This window comes from Tauraco erythrolophus, chromosome Z, assembly GCF_009769465.1.
Source record: "Tauraco erythrolophus isolate bTauEry1 chromosome Z, bTauEry1.pri, whole genome shotgun sequence".
In the NCBI taxonomy this organism is placed as follows: Eukaryota; Metazoa; Chordata; class Aves; order Musophagiformes; family Musophagidae; genus Tauraco; species Tauraco erythrolophus.
Window position 1 is genome coordinate 63,139,816 of NC_141496.1, and position 16,453 is coordinate 63,156,268.

Below are 16,453 nucleotides of genomic sequence, written 5' to 3' on the forward strand. Positions count from 1 at the left end.
GGGGTATGATGTGTGAATTTTCTGTTCAGCACTTGGAGCTGCAAGGGTGATGGAGTATGCTCTGTGTTACAGGTCGTCTTGATATTTTTTTTAACAATCTGTTTCAGTAAACACATGAGAAAAAATAAACAAATCTCTAAGCTCTATGGTTTTACTGAATTTCTGGTGAAATTTTCACAGAAACAATGGAAGTTTCTGTTCCTAGAAATTAACATCTTATATTAGGCAGTAGTCTGTATTAAGAGATGAGGCTATTAAAGTAAGAAACATTTGGTGTTTATTTTTACAATGTTACCAAATGGCATATATTGTCCTATATTCAGTCTTAGAAACAACTGCAGTGCTTAAGTAGAATGCCTTCCTTTAAGACCTGGGTTTGCCACATGGCATGTAGACTACAGATGAGATAGTTGATAGCAAGCAAATTTATTTAAAAAACAAAACAACCACAAAAAACAAACAAAAACAACAAAAAAACACAACCATAGCAACCTAGTGGGAGAGCATCTTTCACTGGAATGTATAATGCATATTAAAAGTAGTGTTACTTATGATCTTCAGAATATAAAAATGAAACCTAGAACAGAGGTTGCAACCTCTGTGGTTTGTACCACAAAAGAGGCAGCACAGCTTCTTAATTTTCACTTGTGTGCTTAAGTTGAGATTTTTTAAAGGTAATTTTGGAAGGTAGAAACGTTAAAGTTTGTGCAGTCCCCGTGAAATTCAGTGGTACTCTTGCATGTAATTCTGTCAATCTTTAAGAAGGGTGAACCCCTTTAGTACTTGATGTGAGCATTTCTTCCTAACCTTAAGTAACTGGCACTTTCATTCTGGAGAAGGAATTATTGACAGGGTGATTTTGTATTTATATTGGACATTAAAGAAATTCAGTGATTCTCGCTCTGAGCAATGATGAGGTAAAAACAGTACCTGAATTACAGGCCAGAAGGTTCATTTTTGGACATTTAGCTGCTAACAGGAATATTAAATGGTGAAACTACCTGTGAACCTAATGTCTTCAGTGCATTGCCTAAACAAAGAAGTCTAATCCTTGTGCTATCTCTGAGAATTAAATACTACTCTCAGGAGCTAAGTGTTGGTGTCTTTGCTGTTTGAATACTTCAGATGGAGGCTTCATATGTGTTTTAAATGTTTTCTAGTGATGAGTGGGTGGCATTTTCTCTGAAATTTAAAACAATACATCCAAAGTATGGATAGAATTTAGCAGCTCACATAGTTTGAGGCAGGAATATATTCCAGTGTGTCTATGTAGCTTATCGTTGACCTTATGTTCTTCACAAGGAAAAAAAACCAACTGCTGAGTTCTCCACAGTTTCTCATATAATTTTTGTCTGGGTCAGATCATTGGGCTTTTAGTATTACTATTCTGATTGACCATAGTATCTGAGGAGGCCATCTGAGGAGGCCAAGTGGGGAAAAAAACCTTTGCTCTGTTAAAGATAGGTGTCTATACAAGGCAGTAATGGCTTGAAGCATTCATGACAGTTTAATTGATATTATACCTTAGCTTTACTTGTAATTGTAGAAACAAATTAATCCTGATGTTTGTGGTACTTGAACCACACATCTGTCCAATGTTATTCTCTCCGTGATGAAATCTGATTATGGGCTCCCTTTGTTCTCTGTTAAACCCAGGATAATTTGCTTTCGTTTTAGTTAATTCCTAGCAAAACCAATCTGTGTCATAAGAGCAAATTATACTTGGCTATCAAGATCAAAACGTGAAAGGTATTGGGGAGGGTGTTAGTTTTGAGTTTTTTTTTTTTCATTTTGATTTTTTTGAAATCACTATTCAGCACACTACATATAAAATGCTTGTGCAATAGTGTAGTTATGGCCTTGATTGGGTGAAGGTGTGGGATAATGACGTAAAAGTAGTAAGAATTTTGTATTGCAGGGGTAAAACATTTTATTAATGGGACTGTTAAATAACTCCTTTTTCATTTAACTCAAAGTGTGAAGGTGGAGAGACTGAGACTGTTGATGTTGTGAGGGAATACTGCTGAAGAAACTTTCAGAACTTGAAGTTTGATAATTAAAGTGAACCAAAACTTCTTAGGCTTTTAGCACAATGCTACCCTCTAGTGGAACAGTGTTGCATTAAAAAAGTCCAGCATTCTTTGTGAGCGGCAAGGTTTTAATTATTATTGTTAATAATGCTATGCAGTATATATGGGTACTTGTATAGCAATAACAAGGTAGAAAAAAATTTGAGGAAGCCACCTCTATCATCTATGATAATGAAAATGTGATCTATAATGAAAATGCATATTTCTTACTCTGATCATTCCAACTCGTTGCTTTTCATAAGGTGAATCAGAATTTGTCATTGAGTAGCAATTCATACGGGGTTAATAGGATTTCATTCCAGTATCCTTTTTTAAGTCAGTAGCGTTTTGTGCGATTCAGAAAGGTATGCTATCTAAATCCTTGTCACACATTGTTCAGGTGCTGCTTTTAGTTGGTTGTTTGCTTTTGTTCCCTCCTTCTAAGTGAACCTCTCCAGAGCATGTTTTCTTCTCAAAACCTGTGATCGAGTGCCTGTTAGGAACATGTGTCCGAAGAGATTTTATAACTTAACCTATTGTTTTTTCAGGTACTTGAGTTTGCCCTTATTTTACTTAAAGAATTCAGTATTCTAATTTTGGGAAAGCAGTGTCTTTTAGAGACATAGATATATTTTAAAAGTGAGTTTTGTGAGAGCTGCACAAGTCAGAGGTGGCTGGCTCCTTTTGGTTGTTGAGAGGCAATAGCAACAAATAAGCCTTTTATATAAAAAAAAGTGCATTTATTGCTGGTTTAAAGCAATTTTATTTATTTACAGGTGTCAGCTGTGATGCATGTTTAAAAGGAAATTTCCGAGGTCGCCGATACAAGTGTTTAATCTGCTACGATTACGATCTGTGTGCAGCTTGTTATGAAAGTGGTGCAACAACAACAAGGCATACAACTGACCACCCAATGCAGTGCATACTAACAAGAGTAGATTTTGGTAAGTGATAACTTCAAACTCTAGTAATTTGCTGTGTGTACAAACATGATACAGATCTTCATGTTTCTTTCTTATTAATCTCTTCTCCTATTGGTATATTGAAAATAAGAACAAGTTCTCATCTTCTAAAAAAACTGGCATGTTTTCTCTGATTTTAGCATACAAGAACTGATGTATATGTATTTTTTTTAATTGGTGCGTATGTATTAATCTTTTTTATGTTGGTCTGTTAACGGCAGATTATCAGACTAATAAATATACTTAATAGCAATGACTACTTCTAATTAATTTACAGTTCAGAAGATGTGACAACCTTCTGCCCATAGTATGCTTTACTTGAGTTCTACAGTGCACAAGAGAAAAAAATCCTGATGAGATTTTGTAGGATTGTTACTCGCTGGTGACTTGTGTGGGGCTATAGGTACTGCAGGGGTGTCCTGGTTCCAGCTGGGACAGAGTTAGCTCTTCTTTTTAGCAGCTAGAAGAGCTCTGTGTTTTGGTTTTAGTCTGAGACTTGCTCTGAGAAGAACGCTGACAGCGCACTGATGTTTGTAGTTGGCACTGAGGTCTCAAGGACTGTTCAGCTGCCGTGTTCTTGCCAGTGTGCAGGAGCACAACAGGATAGGGGGGAGCATAGCCGGGACGGGGGGGTCCACGACTCTCCTTATGATTTGTACTTAGACTTAGGATTGAGGGCCAAACTGGCTGATGAAGTATTCCATATCAGGCAGCGTCATGCCCAGTATAAAAGTGAGGGTCAGCCGGAACGAAGGGCCTTTGCTCTTCCAGGACTCTCACTCCTGGACTCTCGCAGTGCTCGCTCTCTCTCTCTTGCTGTCTTTTTGGGCCTCTCGCTCGTCCGGCGTTGTGGTGTTGGGACTTACCTGTTTTGGGATCGTCAGTCCAGGACAAGACAGGCTTTAGTCAAGGGGTGGTGAGCAATTACACTGTGCATCGCTTGTTTGTGTATATTGTTGCCATTATACATGTATATATTCATATATTATTACTAGTAGTATTAAATTGTTCTTATCTCAGCCCACGAGTGTCTTTCCCTTTTCCCCTTTAGTTCTCTTCCCCATCCCCTGAGGGTGGGAGAGGCGGAGTGAACGGCTGTGTAGAGTTTAGTTGCCGGCCAGGCTAAATCACGACAAGGAATAGTGATGGACTGTACTGAATGTAAAAGATTAGTGTCAAGGACTAGCATGTAGTCTTCTTGGAACTCCTTTGAAGACCTAATAATTTAAGAATTGTTTCTGACTCTAAAGCCACATCAATATCTAAAATAAAAACCAGTTGTTCTTGTCTTCTATCCTTCTTGTTTCTTTGCGTCATGTTTGTAACAAGTTGTAACTCACGAGATAATTCTGTGACAAACCTCTACTCTTAAGATGTTGCTGATGCTGGACATATATTTTGTGTCTATGTTAAGCTCGTGAGGCTATCATTTTATTTTTTTCTTTTTTTTGTGATTCCAGCTGTATTCTTTAAATTTTGAAATCTTTGAATATGATGACTTCTTAAAAGCTCAGTCTTATAAATTGTAAATTACTTCTTTACCTCTTTGATTTAAAGAGATGTAAAATCTACTATTTTATTGCTTTAAAGTTTAGAGAATAGCTGTATATAGAAACATGCAGTTGATTTCTTAAAATGGGCTTTGAATGAAGATGTTTTTAATTTTCCTTTAATTCTCAGGCCTCTGCTTGCCTTAAGACTGCCTGGTCATGACTTCAAAAATCCGAGCCCTGGGAATCTCGGGTTTGGAAGGACGTAATTTAGTCCATTATCAAAAATCCATGCCACTGTTTTAGTTTGCATATGTTTCTTCTTCAGCTTCTTTTTTTTTTTGGTCTTACTAATGAGGTAAAATTTTCTGTGTACAGTATATTATAAATTCAGGATTCTGGTCACTGTTTGAGATGCAGAGTTCAAACTTCTTAGCCCCGTAGCAACAGTTATTCTTTGATGTTACACATGGGCTAAAAGGACAGCATTGCCATAAACCTTAAATGCTTATCCTAGGGGAAAGAGGACTGAAACATGTTTGCTATGAAGCCTTAAGCTAACATTAATTGTCAGAGCTTTCAGCGTGCTGCAATGAGGAAACTTGTTCTAAACACTTCTCTTAAAATTAACGCCTATCTTCAGAACCTAGGAACATTAAGGAAACACGTGTTGATTCTTGCAACTTGGATATTTCTCTTTTGGAAGTTTTTGATAAACGTATCTTTTGGTTTAATACATTTAATTTGGGTATATTGTGGTGGCAGAGAGGGGTGACTTTTTACTATTTAAGTCTGCATAAAGAATAAGATGGCAATGTGGAAGAAGGTTCACAGTGAAGTATTGAGATGAGTAGTAGGATTCCAAGGGCTACATCTGCGTTGTTTGGTGTCTGTGCTGCTGCAGCTTCTTTAAATAAGAAGGATAAGAAAAGGAGCCCTAGAAATGTTGTATGGTTTGATATCTGATCTTTGCTCCCACAAAGCCAGTGCGAGGAAAAAAAAATACTGCAGCTCAGCTCTGCAGCAAGACTCCTGGTTTGATTAACACTGTAGAACAAGAACAGAAAAGGACATATCACCACCAGATTGTGAACCAGGGCAAAGGTGAATGGCACCTGAGTACTAGTGACCTTGTAAGCATATACACTGGAGAATGAATTAGGAAATACTTACAAATAACATATTCCTTAGGGCTCAGGAAGGTCAGATGTGACATCATTCTTAAACGGTTTTATTCTACCATTCTCTGTAGAATGTAAGACATAAAGGAGTGTGCCTTTACGGTATTGTACATACCGTAGAATGGTTTGGTTTGGAAGAGACCTTAAAGATCATCTAGTTCCAACCGCTTTGCATGGGCAGGAGCGCCTTCCACTAGATCAGGAATGCTTACAGAAACTACAATAGCTTTCCAAAGCGCCCTCTATAACTAAGGAGATCATGTGACTTTGAGGAACATCTGAAAAATGGGGAGCTGAGAAATGTTAATTAGAAAATCAGTAATGAATGGTAGAACCAGTCTAGAATGATCTGTTTCAGAGTTGTTGGGATAGCTGTACTAGTAAACAGTAAAAATCACTAAGGAAGCAGGTGTTAACGGATTAAAAGAAAATAATCTCACGGGTAATATTGACAATGTAAAACTAAATGACATCGCTAGGAAGTGACTTCATTACTTCTCTATGGGAAGTCAAATGAACGGAGAATGTTTTCTGATGTATGACAGTATGAGTAGAGAGTTTTCCTAAGTAAAGAAAACTTCAGTAGAAGCAGAGAATTGAAGGCTGTTAGTGTAGGTAGGTATGTGACTTGCAGTTTACCTGGCCATTGACGAACTTCAATACTGTTGTCTGTAATTGGGTTTGATTCGAAGTATGAAAATTGTTTTTAATAGAAGTATGCTTAGAATATTTGCTGATGATGGGGAGGGAAGTGGACAGCTGATAAATGGTGAGTGTTTTACCAAGGAGAAAGAAGCAGAGTGGGGGATCCTTCCGTTGCAAAACCAATGCAAGCACTTCAGAGGAAGTAAGTGGCATTTTTCTGATTGTAAAAGCATGCATGTGGAGTCATGTGCTCAAGGTCCATCTGCAGGTGATGAAAGGATTAGAGGACCCTGTACCTCTAGTTACCATCACCATTCTGGCCAGCACTGTCTATATATATAGGTAACAGTGGACTTCACCTAAGTACTCTGCTTAGAGCTGTGACCAAGCTCAGGTTTGTGGTGGACAGCTAATCGCATGGATGATGATCCTGTGTGTCTCAGATTATTTCAGCGTAGAAAAAGTTAACGATTGTTTACCTTCATGAAAGCTCTGATCAGTTTTTAGGGTTCCTAGGTATTGTAGTAAAATGTTGCAGAATGAAAGAAGATGGACTTCCTCAGGTGCTCTGAAGGAGATTTTGTTGTCATACTGATTTTTTTTTTTCTTTTTTTTCCCTCCTGAGACTCAGATTAGTCTAGGAGCCTGTATGAGAACACTGAAAACGATTAAAAAGCCCTAGTGGTTTCTGGCTACACATGTGTTCGCTCTTGTACCATCTGGTTGACATATTTGTCTTTCAGAAGTCAGTGTATGACCTACTATTAATTCAAAAGCAAGATGGGGTCCAGAACAATGGCAGTGCTGTTGTTCTTCAGTCCCCACAAGAAACATTGGGAAGAATGTTAACTCACACACGCGCACACACCCCCTCCCACCTCCCCCACCCCCAATAGTGATATGCTGCTGTAACAGGGACAGAACTTAAAATAAAATATGAAGTCGCATATGTAATGAAAAGTGGCCTTTAAAGCACAAATCCAATTAGTTTATTTCTGAGTAGTCAAAGAGCAGAATTGCAGTAGGCCTGTGTAAAGAACAGTAGTGTGCTTACCAGGCAGTCAGTGTACTTTTGTGGTTTTTGTAGGACAATTTGTCAGGACAATGGAGAAGTTCAGAACAGATTTCCCAATTTTCTTTCTCCTGAAAAAGAATCCAAAGCTGTTAGGGTGCTTTATGATTTTAAGCATGTGGCATGCACATTACCCCTACCATTTTAAAAGGGTTTTACTGGCAAAGAAAGTAATACAAATTGTTAGTAGAATTCTCTGCTAAAATCATACTGTGTTACTTTGATAAAAGTACAGAACAAGTGCAGCTTTCACTTGTCAGCTCAGGTGCTTAGGTGACAGAAGATCCTGCCACCTTTTGTGCCTCGTTCTTAGGCAAAGGGAGCTGCTTAAATAATGGTTACCTTAATGTGTAGTGTGAGATCTGGCTGGATTCACCAGAATTCATCTTGAGGCTTTTGTAATTTTCAACCGCTAGAACAACATCTGTCTGGTAAATTTGTCTCTCGCTACGTCAGAGCATCATAGAATAGTCTGGTTTGTTTGGAAGGAGACTCTGGAGATCATCTAATCCAACCTTCTGTTGGAAGCAGAGACATAAGTTGGGCTATCCTATCAAGCCAAGTCTTGAATATTTCCCTTACAGAAGGTTTCACCACTTCCGGGCAACCTATTCCAGCATTTATTTCTGATAGTGAGTGTTGGTTTTTTGTTTGTTTTCCTTTATCCGAGTGGAATATCCCCTGAAAGAGCTTGTGTGCCTGCAGCTTGTCAACCGTGCTTCCTTTTGAAGAGCATACCTCTATTTCCTCGGCAACTACTTTTTCAGTATAAGAAGTTGGAAATAAGATCCACCTATACCCTTCTTTAGGGTGGATGAACCCCATTCCTTCAGCCATTTTTATGTCAAGTTCTCCAGCCCTCTGACTGTCTTGGTGGACACAAAGATGTGTGTGCTTACACACAACACACCCAAAAAACCCCTAGATCCTGTGTCACTGGTGTTGCCTAACAAAGGCCAAGTAAGATGGGATAATCACATCCCTTGATTTGACGGCTGCTCTTACTGATTTAGCCCAGCTCATTGTTTGCCTCCAGTGATGCAGGGGCATGCTACTGGCTCATGCGTGGCTTGCTGTGCAGTGGGATCCCGATCCCCTTGTCCCTTTCAGCAGAGCTAGTCCCCAGCTAGTTGACCATGCCTTTGAGCAGCAGCTGCGGTTTTGGTGCTGCTCAGTACTGGCAGACAGGCTGCAAATCTTCTCTCTTTGTTAGCATCTGTGCTCATTTGTGGCTTAAGCCTGTGGTTCTTATTCTTGCGGGGGGGTGCACAGACCAGGGCTATTCCACAAGGAGTAACAAGCCAGGAGCTGAGGGTGACCACAGTACAGGCAGGGACAGTGTCCTCACTGACAGTGTGTGCAGGGCAGGGTGGGTAACAGGAGCAGGTCCCAATGACAGCCCCAGACAAAGCAAGTGTAATGAGTCAGCTGTGGGGTCCATGCAGGAAACCCACCTAAGGCAGGGTGAGGGCTGAGTGCAGGGCAGCAGCACAGTTCAGATGGATAGCTCAGATGATCAGACTTTAGGTGTAGCCCACGGACAGAGGGTGTGTGTGGAGGTGTGCTTTGGGGCTGGTCTAGGTAGTGATGGCCTGTTGGTCACCTCAGGGCCCTGACAGCTGCTGGGGAAGCAAAACACCCAGTTGCTGATGGATGAATAACTGAATACCTGCCATGTAGTCATTGTCAGCCCTGGCAGTGTGTGTCTCACACTCAAGCAGTTAGCCCAGTGCTATCTGGCTGTGAGGTTGAATACCGAGACTGGCAGCTGATGAAACTCCGTGAAGAAGAATGGAGGATGTGCTGTTTCTTCCTGCTAGACATAGCTGCACTGGAAGCTTGCTAAAAGATTGAAATAGTGGTGCTCTGGCTGGAAAGAGTGAGCGACTGTTTCCAGATTCAACTGAGCTGGCATTTTACGCCAGCAAACATGGCTCTTGCACTGCCTTTGTAGTCAAAGGGAAGAGTTCCAAGTGAGGTGAGTAGAGATCCACCCATTGAGAGTAGATCCCTCCAGTCTGTAAAGCAGGACAACATTGGTGATTAACAGAGTATTAGAGTCTAGATGACTATTACAGCTATATCGCTATGTATCTTTTGTTTCATAGGGTCAATCGTAAGATAATTCTGGTTGGAAGGGATCTCTGGAGGTCTCTGGTCCAACCTTCTGCTCCAAGCTGTGAGGTCAGACCAGGTTAGTCAGGGCTTTGCCCACTTGAGCCTTGAAAACCTCCAGGAATGGAGATGGCACATGGGTTGTTTGGTTATCCTATTCTGCTGCCTGTTTACATGGGGGAAAACATTTTTCCTTTTATCATCTTGTTGTCCAGTACTGCAGCACTGTAAAAAGCCTGGCTATGTCTCCTGGATCTCTGAAGGTATGGGGGCAGCTGTTAGGTGACCCGAAGCTGTCTCCTCTAGGCTGAACCAGTGCTGACCTTGCAGCCTCTCCTTGCAGGTGGAGTGCTCCAGCCCTGCCATCTTAACAGCCTTCTGCTGAACTCAATGCAGTTTGATGTCTTCTGTGTACTATGAGGCCCCAACTGAGAGCATTGCCTGGATGAGGCTGATGATGCTGAGCCGAGGGTATCACCCCTACTCACAGTGCTCTAGGCACATGGCTGGCCCCTGCTCAGCTTGCTGTAGCCCCCTGCACCCAGCACCATCCTCTCAGAGCTGCTCCCTGGCCCTGCCAGCATCACTGCCCAGGTCTGCCTGCCTGCTTGGCTGGTGCAGGGCTGGGCTGAATTTCGTTAAGATCCCTGTCGGCCCATTCCTTTATGCAAATGTTTATAACCAGAAGGCAGGTAAGCATTATTTCTTGTAAGTTTATAGCAGAGTATCTAGCAGGTTTTAGAGTGTTTGTTTTTTTTTCGTTCAGAAAATCTGCAGCAAAACAGAACAACAGTTTTAAGGGTAATACTGTTTTGAATAGTATGGCTGCTTGGTCAGTGATACAGGAATATATATAATTTGCAAAAGGCTGTGTGTTGCCACCTTTCAGTTTCTTCAAACACTGAAAAAAAATTCAAGTACACTACAACTTGTATAATACCAACGTTTTTATCTATATATATATATATCAAGTTGAAATTACATTACTTACATGAAGAAAAGTGAAACTAAAATTCCTGACTGCTGTGTACCCATGTAAAGAAATGTCTTTACAGAAAGCAGGGACAAGCTGTCATAAAATGTAGTCCTGAATCATCTCTTTGAAAGATTGATTTTTATCAAAGGAATCCTACTGTACTTCTGTCTCATTACTAACCTCCTGCCAAGTTTAAGAATGCATTAGTTAGATTTAAATGTTAAATACAAGCAGTCTGTAGCTATAGATAGATAATAAAGCAAAACTGCTCATTTTTTTGTTGAGTTTTCACATTAATTTTTTCCTTTTTTTTTTTTGTTCAATAAAAGCTATAATGTCTAAACACTATTGAGCTCAAGATACAATGTTGTAAGCTGTTGTTGAGTCCTCTTTAAACAGTATTCGGATCCTTTTAGTCCTTTGTATTATTCTTCTACTTGATAACCAGCATGGATAATGATCTTCTCCTAGAGGGATGTGATTTAGTCCAGTTTTCTCTCTTATTAAGCAACCATGTCTTCCTAGCTACTTTGAAAAGAGGGCTTTAGACGTCCAGAGGAGTTTGAAGAGTTATGGACTACTGCTTTTGTGTAGGAGGGTACTTGGGAACAACCAAAATTATCTGAAATATTTCTTTGTGGCCGGAAAGGATAATTCTTTGGTCATGGGCCAGTTGCATCGTAACAGTAATACAACTGTAAAGGAAAACAGTAATACAATTGTGGGTTGCCTCTCTTCTGCAGCTGTGGAGGTGTGACCTTTTCATTTTTTCCCCATACTGCCACTACTTGTTAGGGTTTTCCTTAGCAAATGAGCCTTTGATAGTCAATAAAGTGTCTGTGTTCATAATTTTTAGGATTTTTTATGTACTTGTAAAAATGAAGCAGGTGGAGAAATATCCATTCAGTAACTTCAATGCTAAAATTAGACACAAAGATTCATGATATCAATTAATTACCAGCCTTTTTTTTAAGTTATGTTAGAATTTAAAAGAAACTTATCTGGTGACCTGTATTTCAGATTAGAAAAGGGCAAATTTTGATTGTAAGAGGTGGAGAGGTATTAAAGTTGAGGAGGAAAAAATAAAGGAGGTATAAACTTCCAAATGAAAAATGCTGGAATTTGCCAGTAACTAATTTCACTTCTGACAGGTGCATTTTATTTTTTTTTTCCCCCTGGATGAAGGCATGTTTATTTGGCAAGTGCATGTATGTTTGCTGTGTATTAGGAGAAAGATGCAGAAAGAGATGTGAGTGCGAGAACATGCAGGAGTGTAATCAAGAGACTGGAAAGAACTCAAGATTTTAAATATTTTTTTAATTAATAAATGACTAAAAGACAAGGACCAGAAATACAAGATTTTACAGTACTTGTCAAACCTCTCCCCCTCTGTGATAGAACGGTGTCTACTGCTGGAATTCTTGACATTGGACTGAGTTAACAACATATCAAAGGAAAAGATATTTTTACCTGTGTGCTAATCTGCCTACTGCTCTTTCCAGGTTAATTGTGGCCCTGCACTCTTTGCTCAGCTCTTGAGAAGTTGGAGTTGCTACTTCTGCCTTACTTGAAGATACTTGCATTCACAAAGTAGTGACGTTTATAGTTAGAGGTTTTTCGGACCACTTGATAACTTCGAGTGTTTTGTTTTTTTTTTTCTTTTTAGCTAATAGATGCAAAAATTACTTTTATGTGCAAATCTTCTAAAGAATAAGGTGATTTTGCCTCTTTTTTCCTTGGCTTGCCCCTTTGAATCGTCATCATCTTGTTTTATCCAAATCAATATATAACATGCCAGGACTTGGAAAATTCCTAGAAATGAGTCTGCTCAGCTAAAAAGAGTCTTCAAAGAAAAATTTGTCTTGGTGTTTTTGCATACTTTTGCGTATGTTTGCAGTGATGGAGAATTTCAGTTTTCCAATCAGTAAATAGCTATTTAATCATTATCATGAGGATCATACCAAAGCTTGGAAGAAATCAGAGGATCAACTAAACAAACTGTCTTTAGTTTTAGATGCGTTCGTAACTGGCGTTTTCGCTATTCCCACAGGTATGCAGATTTATTTTGCAGATGTTCTTGTTGAATTATTTGGTTTCAGAAAACAATGTAGTGTTTGCATGTGATATTTTGGACAGATTAAATGCAGCTAAATTTGGAAATGTTCTGAAGTTCAAAAGTTTGTCCATCTTACTTGTTTTGTTCCCAGAATCTTTAATTTCAGCTGTTAAGACACTGAAAAAGTGGGAACTGAAGTTTTACATTTCCTCTATGCAATGACACTGTAGAAGTAAAACTGCTTTTAAAGCTTTGCTTTTTGCTATATACTGTGAAAATATGTGTAACGAGCTGCTTTAATTAGAATTTTTCTTCATATGGTTGCAAGGAGGATTCTCTCATCCATCTTCTTTGAAGCATTTTGCATTTATCTGTTCTAGACAACCATAATTTTGAATCCTTTGCCTTACAGATTCATTCTTCTGAAAGATTATCTGTTCCAGAGTCTGTATGGCTGATCATTCAGAGACTGTTGTAGTGGCTGCTTAGAGCTTTGTCCCCTGTAGATCTTGCTCATCCTTTCCTCATTTGAAACCATGACATGTGTAAATTTTTTTGCGTTAGTTTATACTGGAGCACGTTGGTAATTTTTTTACTCCCAGTCAGGTTTTTGGCGACATCAGAATGGAATTCTGAGTGTGATTCTTGGAGAAACTTTCAGAGGAGTATTTAGTGAAATATGTACTTGTTAGGAGCTCTATGTTGTATCTGAACAGCGTCCGTAACACCTCAGACTTGGAGCAGGTTGATTTTCATGTAAGTCTTCATTGCATATCATATAAATAATAAGGAGAATGGAAGACTTGGAAACAAGACTGATCACCACCTGAAAATATGTATGCTGTAACTTTAGACAAGCTATTCAAGTTGAAGGATAGTTGTACATGTAAGTAAATCTATTTGGTTCATCCTGTAGGATGGTGTTGCTTCACACCTGTATGTAGGGACTGTCAAGAGTTCTGAATGCTAATGGTACGATCCTGCCTCAGACTGTGTTTTTCTGGTCACCTGCCAGAGTAATTGTAGTACCAATCTACTCACAGAATAAGCAGAAGCTTCCCGTGAGTAATGGTTAAGAACTACAGATAGTTTCAAAAGCTTTGACGGGGAATTTGCTGCTGTTCCTGTTTTGAGTGTTCAGAACACACTCTAAAGCGGATTGATGCTTAGCTTATAAAACAAACAAGTAGATGTAAGAGTTTGTAAGAGGCTTTCTTCCATCTAAGAGTGGTGTTGTCTTCAGTTGAGTATGGTATATTTAAGCGTTGGCCAGCGACCTCTCCTGCAAATGTGGGAAGGTAGACCTTCCTCTTCATAGCTTCACTGTTTTTTCCCATGGATTTATAGGGGATCAAGTAAGGACAGGTGTTTTGAATTAAGACAGTCCATGTGTTGTCTTGTTAGGATGCCAGCGGAATGCCTGACAGCCTGTAAAGGAAGTGCCCACTGTTCATGTATTGTGCATCTCAGATGCATTCAGAACGGAGTCCTCATGCGTGTTGGGCAAGGACCTTTGGGATTTCCCTCTAATAATGGTTCCAGGCATCTGTTTGTGTCAGTACTATTATACAAATGACTTTCAGGTTGGGGGGTTGGGTGCTAGTCTTTTGGGCATGTCTGCCAACTTGCCTTCATGCCGACTTTCAGTCGGTATAGTTCTCCATTTCGATCATATCTGATATGCAATTCCATTCTTTAATGAAAAGCTACTTCTGTGCCTTATTGTATAAAACATCTACTGGGGCCTCAAATACTGCTTTGGGAGCTAAGACTTAATTGGATGGGAACATTTTTACTTTGGATAGTTGGACATAATGTTTTCCTCATGTGTATGTGAATAAATGAACCTAGATTCACGATGGTACTTAAGCTTAGTGCGATAGTTAATTTGGTGAGCCAGTTAAAATGTTCAGTGTGTTAGGTAGTGTTTCCTCTTTGTCGAGGCTGTCTGTCTACTCGGATGTTTCTTACCATGCCTGTTAAAGGTGATTAAAGGGATATCTTTCTCTCATCCTCCAGCATTTAAATTCTCTGGAAGCAGTTTCCAAATAAGGGAAACAGGGGCTTACTAAACATAAACTTATTCTGCAGTGTATTTAGTCTGTTTCTGTATCTTTAACTCTGCATATTAGCATGTTACTAACAAGTTCATTTCCTGTATTTGTTTTGGAGTGTTAGCTTTCAAAACCTAGTTATAGGTAAAATCCTGTCTGTTAATACAGTGAATTATAGGCATGCGCATTTTTAGCTTAAGCATCGTCTTTTGTAAGGCCGCAGAAACAAAAATGTTACTTTGTCTTCCTGGTCATATCCTAAAGAGAGATGAGTAGCAGATGTCAAAAACCTTAGGAAGCTGCGACTTAAGCTGTCAGAAGGACATATTCCTAATGCATTAGGTGGATGCTGCCTTGTAGAGCAGAATGTGAGTTCCAGTATCTGTTCAGACTTTTCCAATTTTTAAGCAGAATATTCATAATTCTATGAGAACATTTTTCAGTTACTTATCAGTAAGTCCTAGAAAAAATATCATTGAAAAGATTTTAAATTACTTGCTGGAGAAAATCACACATTTAATCTTGATGTGGATGTGAATTTTCTTCATGTGTCCCGTAGAATACATAATATCTGCTGATAACAAGAGAAAAGTGTTCTTTTCTTGCATGGTTTGATAAATTTTCATGTTAAGTTTGGGGAACTTCTACTTAAAAATTTCATCAGTAGTGCAAAAGCACTTAAATTCAACCATTGCGTAACAGATAATCAGATTCCTTTTTCACTGTCAATCTTTTGTATTGTATATTTCAGACACTTCTAAAACTACTTACTGTGAAGCAGTGGTTCAGCTATGGCATAAATATTGACATATGGTATCACTGAGGGCTTCTAAGTTTTAATCTAAATTTTTGAGATATTCTTGAGAGTTCAACTTTTGAAAACGCATCTTGTAATCGAAAAATACCATAGGTGACCCTGTGCATGTGATAAGAAGGATGACGGAAAAGCAAAGGTAGGAGTGTTTGCTCCTACTGAATATTAAGGATGTATGTTATGTTTGCTAATGAAAATGAAATGTAGTTTGTCTGTTTTTTGTCACCAGTAATTGAATACTTCTTGAATATCAGACTATGGCCTTTAACAGTTAAATACTGGATTAATTTTGCAGTGATTACATTGAAGTACGCTTATAAACAGAGGTTTATGTGAGCAAAATAAATGATGATACTGCTTTGAAGTGACCTCCGTTTACATACTTTCTGTTCCAGATTTGTACTATGGTGGAGAAGCTTTCTCTGTAGAGCAGCCACAGTCTTTCACTTGTCCTTATTGTGGGAAAATGGGTTACACGGAAGCATCTCTTCAAGAACATGTTACTTCTGAGCATGCAGAAACATCAACAGAAGTGGTAAGAAGCTTCAGAATTGGTTTTCAATTGTGGTGGAAAATATATTAAAAAGAGTCTTCTGGAAAATTGATAGTCTCATGTTCTTTTTCTTTCTTGAAGTCTGAGTTCATTGAAGTGCTTTGTAAGAAGACATACCTACATTTGACAGTGACATCAAAATGTTTCATGGGTATTGTAGTATAATGAGCTTGCTTTCTATTATGGTTGCGGTTCTGTTGTCCCAATGTACAAACTGCCATGTTTAGGAGTTTATTACCCTGTAAGACAAAGTTTGGGATGTTCTTATGGTTATTCTGTGTGTCCATGTCTCCCTTTTCACAACCAGTATGTCATTGTCCTGGAAGCTCATAGCTATGCCGATCTTGTAACTGTGTGAGAGAGAGAGGAAGATATGCAGTCATTTTGGTGTGTTTTTCAAATAGCTTTTGCAATGGACCTGATATATTAGTGCAGTGGAATTTGTCATTCTTTTGAAATACTGCTA

The 16,453-nt window shown here is 39.0% G+C and overlaps 1 protein-coding gene across 1 annotated transcript in view; it reads left to right on the forward strand.

Moving 5' to 3' along the window:
• The window catches only part of LOC104383895 (E3 ubiquitin-protein ligase KCMF1), a 54,723-nt gene that overhangs the window by 25,235 nt on the left and 13,035 nt on the right, over nucleotides 1-16,453 (forward strand). Inside the window, exons 2-3 of the mRNA XM_086628911.1 lie at nucleotides 2,846-3,013; nucleotides 15,830-15,969. Coding sequence (XP_086485037.1) covers nucleotides 2,846-3,013; nucleotides 15,830-15,969 — 308 coding nt within the window. The remainder of the gene's footprint in view (nucleotides 1-2,845; nucleotides 3,014-15,829; nucleotides 15,970-16,453) is intronic.